Below are 9010 nucleotides of genomic sequence, written 5' to 3'. Positions count from 1 at the left end.
TAACCATTCTGTTATATATACAATTGATTATGTATTATAATATAACATGTAATTATTATATATATATAGTTTAATCAATTAAATTATAATTTTTCTATTAATTTTTTTATAATTTTGGTTCTTTCTACGATAATTCTTTATACTATTTTTAATATTTTATACTTTTATTTTTATTTTTTAATATTATTTTATATTTATTATATTTTATAATTAATTATATATAATAATATTAAAAATTATTATTATTATTGTTATTATTATAAATAAGTTAATATATTTCAAAATCAATTTAATATTTAAACATATTTTTAAAATAAATTACTATATTTTGAAAATATTATAAAACATAAAGTAACAACATAAATAAATTTTTTATGTATCTTTTTTATTTTAATTTTTATTCAATAAAACAAAACAAAAAACAAAATATTGTTGATTTATTAACACTGTGTCGCTTTGTTATGGAAAGATAAATAAAAGTAAGGACATTTTTATAGTTGCACTAGCACCATGAGTTTTTCTTCTTCTTTCTTCTCCCGTAGAGGTAGAGGTGGAGGATACTCTCCCTCACTTTCATGCTTTCAAATTCACTTAAAATTGAATATAAACATGCTTAACTCTTTCAAATATATCAAGAGTGAATAAAGTCATATAGGATATGTTCCTTATCCTTTTCTTTTACAAAAAAATTGTTGCACATGAGATAATCAATTAGTCTTATGTTTACATTGCAAAACTAATTGATTAATTGCAAAAAAAATAGTTGGTAATCGATTATCCTAGACATTAATATGAGTTATTTTGTGATGTATAATGGACTATACAAGGTCTTGTTATTAAATCATAATCAATTATCTAAGTGCTTTTAAGTGATAATCAATCATGTGTATGGTTGTAAACTATTGATAATCGATTATCCAAGTATCTTTAGGTGATAATTGATTATGTGCAATGTTATAAACTACTGATAATTGATTATCCAAATGCTTTTAGATGATAATCAATCATGTGCACTATTACAAACAAATGATAATGGATTATGCTTTGCACTTTGTTATTAAAATAATATATATATATATATATATAAATTAATGATAATAAAATTTAAGATAAATAGTTGGTTGAATAAAATAAATATTTATTTAATATCTTATAAATTTATACAAATAATTTAATTATTTAAAATTTAGATAATTATACAAGCAAAGTAACTTTACACAATAAACATTTTGTAAGTTTAAGTCATTGTTACTTGAACAATTAAATATAGTAATATGATGTTATATTGTATTGTTTTGAATGATTGTGGATTGTATATAATTATGATGTGATTTCATTTGAAGTTATATACCTATAATATGTTAACTATTTCATGATTACATGTATCTAGTATTCTAGTATAGATTCTTAAATTTAATAAAAAAATTATTTCCCTAATAGTCTAACTCATGTAGAGTAAGAGATGTGGTCATGAAAATATGGAGAAAGTATTGCATACCATGAATAAACTTATGTTGTAATAACATATCCTGCTCAGTGATTATGTAATTTTTGTGTGAATCAATTTTAGATTATATCACATATTAATCTTAATAGAGCATTATAAATATTGTGGGAGATGTTTCTTGGTTGTTTTCTATTTTATGTTCATTATAGATTTATATGTGTAAATATATTATCAAATAGAATTAAATAATATGGGATGTATATAATTTAAGAATTGAATTGTAATGGATTATTTATATAAAGATGTACAATATTTCTTATTTTCAATAATTTATGTTTAGAAGTTATTATGATTATATATATATATATATATATATATATATATATATATAACCTAAAAGAATAGGACTTATATGAGAAAGATATGATTATTTTCTTTTTAATTTTATAAAACGTTTTACACACAATATACTTTAACATAAAAATAATATAAATTTTTAAATTGATTTAAAACTAAAACAAAGATATTAAGAATAATTACTATTAGTTTTTTTTTAATTTAAAAAAATAAAGTTTATAAAAAATTGAATAATTACAGTTTTATGTGTACATAATAATAAATATTAAATAATATAACAATAAATGAACCTATAGGTGCTGTGCTAGAGTATCATTCTTCCTCCGTCCAGGCATGTGACTTTCATACTAAAGCCCCAAAAATTATTCTATAATTTTCTCTGTTTTTCAAATAAAATTACAACCGAAACAAAAGCATGCAAATTACAACATAATCATTGAAACAGTTGAGCAAGAAAATTTGTTGCCTACTGTGACACGTAACATCATATTCTTTGCGGACACATTCAAATCTAATACCAACAAAATTATCTTAAAAACTGATTGATTGACAATATAAAATATTTATATTAATAATGTATAAAATAAAAACTCATTTAATATATTCAGAGACAAACTTATAAAACCTTAGTATTTAAATATGTGGAGAAATAATGAAACGATGAAGTAAATCAAGAAAATGCAAAAAGTTATAATTCAAAACAGATGGTAAAAAGAAAAGGTGGGAACATAATGTTAAAGAAACATAAAGTAAAATACATGGTTTGTGTTATTAATAAAGTATGCGTGGTAGCTATTTGAAAATATGTGGCACTTGTGTTGTGGGTATAAAGGGTTGATGAATGAATGGCGGTGAACTGCGAGGCACTTCCAAAAAAATGCTAAAACTTTGTTGGACATGAGTTTTGGTAATTTCAAGCACAAAGGTAAAACAGAGAGAAAGGGAGAGAGAGTGTGTGAGAGTGTCCCATTCCCATCCCCCACACAAAAGGTGGTGGGAAAAAAGTTCTTTTTGTACACACTGCGATGATGGCGATGATGATGCCTGCAATCTCCAACACAAACACAAACACCATCTCTTCCTCTTCTCTCTCTCTTATCACTCTCTTCTTTCTTTGAAGCCAACCATGGGTAACCTCTTCTCGCTCAGCCTGTGATTAATATGAAAGTTGTGAGCATGGAGACAGAGAAGAAGTGTGGTTGCTGGTCTGTCCTTAAACGCGGTGTTAGAGGTGCGTGCAAACCTACAGCTTCCAGAGACTCTGCTAACACTATCCCTCGTACTAGTCTCGTTTATGATGCAGGTACATACACAACACAACATAACTAACAACTTTTTTCCACCTTGGAGAATTCTCCTTCTTCATTGCGAATCTCAACCACTATATTGTGTAGTGTCACTCCTCTCTGTCACACCAATAAATGATGCTTCAAATTTGGCACACCCCAGGAGTCTCTTCTCTGTTTTTTCTTACTTTCTTCTGTTTCTGAAGCTTAACTTCTTCCTTCTAATTCCGAAATAAAAGTTTGTGGTTTTGCAGTATTGTATTTAAAATTTGGGTCTGACTTATCCCCCACAAATTTGTTTTTTAAGCGGAGACGTGCCTAAGCTATATAAGCTCTTATTAGGCACAGTCTTGGGCCAATGTACAACTTGATTTTTTCAAAATACCTGATTCTGGGTTTGCTTGAAATCATGGAGTTTTCTGAGATGGTTATTTTTTTATATAAAAAAAAACTTTTCGTGGCAGGCATTTTTATGGAGTTTAATTATGATGTGGGTAGTTAAAAAGATGGATCTTTTCCAGCTTTCTCGCTGTGCTTTCTCAGAACCCTTTTTCACCATCTTCCTGTTTCAGACACTGTAAGCATAGAGTAACTGCATGATCCCTTTGAAGGAACGTGGGGTGGTACAGAGAGCAAACTGAGCTAGTCCCCCTAGTAAATTCAAAAGGATTTATATTTTTCATTTCTGTAGAGAGGGAATGATTTTTCTGAAATTTGAAGTTTCACAGATTTTGTGGTTGAAAATATAAACCATGTTTTTTTTTTAATCGTTGTGATATGATGGTTTTAATTGCATTGTCAGATCCAAAACCAAGTTAGATGCAATTATCACAAATCTTATTCATGAAGTAGTGGGAATTTCAAGAAGGAAACCTTCACATTCTTTTTTGTATTGATGCAGCAACCGAGACAAGATACCTGAATGCTAGTAATCGAGAACTTTGTCCTCCCCTTGAAGCTCGATTATCTTCTGATAACCCTGATCCCCCACCCCAGGAGACCAAGGCTGCATGCCAGCTTCTTCAATTTTCATTTCAAGAACTTAAAGCTGCAACTGGAAATTTCAGACCTGATAGCATTCTTGGGGAAGGTGGCTTTGGTTATGTTTTCAAAGGATGGATTGAGGAAGATGGAACCTCGCCAGCTAAACCTGGGTCAGGGATTACAGTGGCTGTCAAAAGCTTGAAGCCAGATGGCCTTCAGGGCCATAGAGAATGGGTGGTTAGTAAAATATCTGCTTTGGGTTAGTAGATTGGTGTTGTAATGAGTTGTTTAGGATAGGTTGGAGATTGAATTGTAACATGGCATTTTGTTGATGCAGGCTGAAGTTGACTTTCTTGGACAGCTTCACCATCATAACCTTGTGAAACTTATCGGTTACTGCATTGAAGATGATCAGCGGCTTCTTGTCTATGAGTTTATGACCCGTGGAAGTCTAGAAAATCATCTATTCAGAAGTTAGTTTCTGCCTTTCCTTTCTACGTAGAAATTATATGGACGACTGTTATATATATCTAGAGATTATGTGGCAACAGTTTCCAGGTTTCCTGCACAAATCGTTCGTTTGCTATTGCTTGAATAATTAACCAAAACTAATGAAGTGATCTGCTTTGGTTAATCTGTGACTTAATGCAACATTGTAGAATTCTTTCTTCGTCTGCATATATTTTGCATTTCTTTTTCCCCTTGTAGGAATGATTTATTGGAGCAATTAGTGTGGCTTGTATCACAACTGATTACTGTCTTTTTCATATAAAACTTAAAATTAACTAACCAAATGTTTGGTGATTTATCATGAAGTGTTTCTTGAGTAGTAGCTAATGACTGTATATAGTAAAAGGAAAAAAAGTTATACATTCTGTGGGAGTTGGAAATACTCCATAGATTTACCACATAAAAATATCAAGTACTCAAGGATATTTAGAAGAAATTTCATGACTTCATACTCTTTCCATAATGTTATCTATATCATCTAATAACTTTTCCTTTTCACTCTTTATTTGCCTTTTCCCTTCATTGCTTTCCATATTCTTGATGATGATGATAGATCTGGAACACCTTACAACTAGTTATTCTGTTCTGGTCCCTTTCCTCTTGATTATTGTAGCTAACAATTAAAGTGCCGATTTTGCCTCAATTTGAAGGAACCGTACCCCTCCCGTGGTCCAACAGAGTTAAGATAGCCCTTGGTGCAGCAAAAGGATTGGCCTTCCTCCATAATGGTCCAGAACCAGTCATTTATAGAGATTTTAAGACATCTAACATTTTGCTTGATACGGTATGTGGTTACTGAAATAAACCAATCAGTTTCAGAGAAGTTTTTTCAATTACTTATTAACATGTACTATTTTACAGGAGTATAATGCAAAGCTTTCAGATTTTGGTCTAGCAAAAGCAGGACCTCAAGGAGACAAAACACATGTTTCTACCAGAGTAGTTGGAACTTATGGTTATGCTGCTCCAGAATATGTCATGACAGGTAAGGAGGACACTCTTTAGCTTCCCATACACCACAAAGCTTTTGCATATGTTGTGGTGAAAGTTGTATTCTAGACAACAATTTCTGCTACAACGCAGACATTAAAGAAGCATATGCCAATCATTACATAATTGTTATGAAGACTGTGATTATCCTTTGTTTATCATGTCAAGATAATTGACCCGATGTGTTTATTTAGCTTGTTTTTCTGTTTACTTATGTCTTTTAGCTTCAATACTTCCAACATTTGCAACACATACACTTGTCCTAGACTTCAGAGGATGTCTAGGATAAGTATTTTACTCGCTAACAAGAATACTCAACTTATTTCTAGTGTCATTGACAAGATAGAGCTTTCAAAGAGCATCAAAATGTTAAAATATGCCGAGACTTGTTAGCATTCTGATGTTTCATCCCATGTTCATCTATCCACACACCATAATATGGTGTAGAAGTCTTTCTAAGACCTGTGAGAACTAAACAACTGCATAATTTTCTGTTTCTTTTCTTTTACCAGGACACTTGACTGCTAAAAGTGATGTTTATAGCTTTGGAGTTGTGTTACTTGAGATACTAACAGGAAGAAGATCAATGGACAAGAAGCGCCCTAGTGGGGAACAAAATCTTGTTTCTTGGGCTAGGCCATACTTAGCTGACAAGCGAAAGCTCTACCAGCTTGTGGATCCTCGCCTCGAGCTAAATTATTCTCTAAAAGGAGTGCAGAAGATTTCCCAGTTAGCTTATAGTTGCCTCAGTAGAGACCCTAAATCTCGCCCCAACATGGATGAAGTTGTGAAAGCGCTTACTCCATTGCAGGAGCTTAATGACCTTGCAATTTTGTCTTATCACACTCGCTTGTCTCAACAAGGGAGACGGAAGAAGAAAGATGGAACTCCACACATTACATACACACAATCCAAGAGCATGAGGGCCTCTCCCTTGAATACCAGCAAGCAGCATCGATGATAGGAAGGAAGTGATCCTCTTCTTTATTGCTGGCTCAATCAAACCAAGGTTGGAATGCCTCCTTTGTTGTGTTGTTGTTGTGTGGAGATGGACGTTTGAAGCTTACATATTTTTTGGGTGTTTAAAATATGTCAGGGCCAGAAGAATGAGGAAAGAGTGATGAATGATGATACATTGATTTTATTTGAGCTCTTTTATTAGAGAGCTAACCATCAATATGGAAAGAAACTTGTCATTTGCTTATGATGTAACTGAGAATTCCCCTATATGTATATGAAATGCCTCACTTCTCAGAAAGTCTTTTGCAGCAACCAGAATCAATTGCATTTTTCAGTGGTTCTTTCTACTTTAATGGCCAGATTTTCTTATCTTAAAATCTATTGACCAAATCATACGTGTAGAGCACACGAAAATTTGTTTGCTACTATAAGCATTCTATATCTTCAGCAGCATTTATTGTATAGACTTTTAGGACATTAAGGCCACAAAGCAAGATGTTAAGTTGTTCAACATCTTCTATTGTTTGGACACATACTCGTTGCAGACCAGTATATATCCGATTCTATATTAATTGGGTAATGTTAAAAAATAAATATCCACCCGAATCAGTATATATACTTGATAATACCAACGTAGATAGCATATTTTTTATCTTTATGCATAGCATAATTGTCTGTGGACTGTATTCTGTTAATATCTGTCTTGCTTGATAATTTGAATAGGAAAAAGGAATCTGAATTTGCTTTAACTTATTCGTTTTTGTAAGAAAGGTAGTCACAAAGTTTCCATTACCCTCAGTAATTTGAAACTTATGCCATTCCTAGCATCAATCATGCTATAATCTTTCGTAAGCTAGCACCGTTTCTTTTGAAGATGCCTGGCATGAGAGAATAGGCTTCTGTTCTTTTTTATGGGCACATGATTAGGCTTTTTTCTTTTCAATGATTTGACATTATAGATAATAAAGGTGTCCCGACCAAATTGAGAATACTTTCATGGACCATGTTGCCCCCATCTCTATAGTTTTGTCACATGCAATGCAACTCATCCATTGCTCAAATTACAAAATTCAACAAAAAAAAATTTGAGGCTTAATAGTGAGGAATTCACCTTGGTAATGATGACACGGGATCTAAATTTATGATTCTGCCTATAATGCTGACTAGTAACCAAATTTCTCACTGAACTTTTATTCTTGGCCAAAGAAAATTTTGAAACACAATGCTCTTGCGACTTCAAGTTGTTTGGTGCATACCTTTTTAATAAAAAAAAATTCTTGGTTTTCACATCTACCCTTTTAAATCAATATTTATTCTCAAAAGAACAGTGTCCACCGCAAAGTTGATCATGGAGGTGTTTGCTTTTTGGCAAAAGAAATGGAGACATGTATACGTACTACTCACTCCTGGTAGCAAGATTCTTACTGATTCAACTTACAATATTTACCTCAGCAAGATTAGAAATCTGGGACAGGACGCATGCTTGGTAAAAAACAGGTAAACATCCTCGTTAACTGGGGACAAATGAATAGTACAATGGCAACCCAATCACTATTATAGGCCCTGCCAAAAGTCTGTGATATATCTTTATTATAGTTGTTAAAGCTACACTTACGAATCCAATTCATTTCCTGCAAGAAAGAAACCCAGTGAACACCATATCGTGACAAGAAGCCAGAAAAGTAAAAGGCAGGAATACCAGCAATAATGCCTTCTCAGTGGTTACTTAGGTGGCGACGAAAACCTTTTTCTCTCGCCTTATTATACCAGCATGTGCATATCCAAGCTAGTGGCAAGAAGATTCACTGACCAATTATTTAACCTGTGGGTACTCAAATCATAAGTAGGCATGGTTTAAGACCAAAACACATTACCCAATTAATATCCCAGCATGCATATTATTATGATACAAATATTGGACTAAATATCTACTAATGTTTGACCTTATCTTATCACTATTAGGATAAATCAAATGCCTCTGAATGGTCCATTTTTAACACTATGCATATGCTCCTTCAGATAAACAAAAAATTAGGCACTAAATACAGTTAACTAGGAGGTTTTGAATCAGGAAGTAGTGTGAGTGACACTAACACCAACACTGCAATCAAACACACTATGGAAAAAAATGTAACATAGTGATACCAGATTCCCCTCCTTGCTTTTCTGAAACAATGAGCGTCAGGTAATACGGTTCAATGGGCAAAACTCCTTATCTATTATTACCCTTCTTTCCTTTTTCCCCTTTAAGAAAAAATTTGTCAGAATGGTGCATCATTTCTTTGTTCTTGTAAGATAGTCCATATTCTCTAGGACGTGCCACAGAAATCCAATACGGTGTCAATTTTTGAAAAAAAATAAAAGATTTAACATCTTGGTGATGTTTAGTTCCCAGAAAGTTCATTGGAATCTTATAATTTTGAACTAAAATTAGACCCTTGTTGCCATATCTGCATGATTATGACTTTCTGCAAGA

General features: G+C 32.2%; 1 protein-coding gene across 4 annotated transcripts; it reads left to right on the top strand.

The window, feature by feature from the left end:
* Nucleotides 1-2446: 2446 nt before the first annotated feature.
* On the top strand, nt 2447-6832 carry LOC137807560 (serine/threonine-protein kinase PBL34-like). Of its 4 annotated transcripts, none has more exons than XM_068608252.1 (7): nt 2609-3107; nt 3992-4311; nt 4412-4547; nt 5235-5368; nt 5446-5569; nt 6087-6583; nt 6671-6832. In XM_068608252.1, the coding sequence occupies exons 1-6, from the start codon at nt 2966-2968 to the stop codon at nt 6533-6535; spliced, it is 1305 nt and encodes a 434-aa protein (XP_068464353.1). In that variant the 5' UTR covers nt 2609-2965; the 3' UTR covers nt 6536-6583; nt 6671-6832. The 4 variants fall into 4 exon arrangements, with proteins under 4 accessions (XP_068464352.1, XP_068464354.1, XP_068464353.1 ...); XM_068608254.1 differs by having other exon boundaries at nt 2652-3035; XM_068608251.1 differs by having other exon boundaries at nt 2447-3107; nt 6087-6832.
* The last annotated feature ends 2178 nt before the right edge of the window (nt 6833-9010 follow it).

Source organism: Phaseolus vulgaris, chromosome 3 (genome assembly GCF_000499845.2).
Source record: "Phaseolus vulgaris cultivar G19833 chromosome 3, P. vulgaris v2.0, whole genome shotgun sequence".
Classification (NCBI taxonomy): domain Eukaryota; kingdom Viridiplantae; phylum Streptophyta; class Magnoliopsida; order Fabales; family Fabaceae; genus Phaseolus; species Phaseolus vulgaris.
This window is presented reverse-complemented; position numbering and strand designations above follow the sequence as displayed.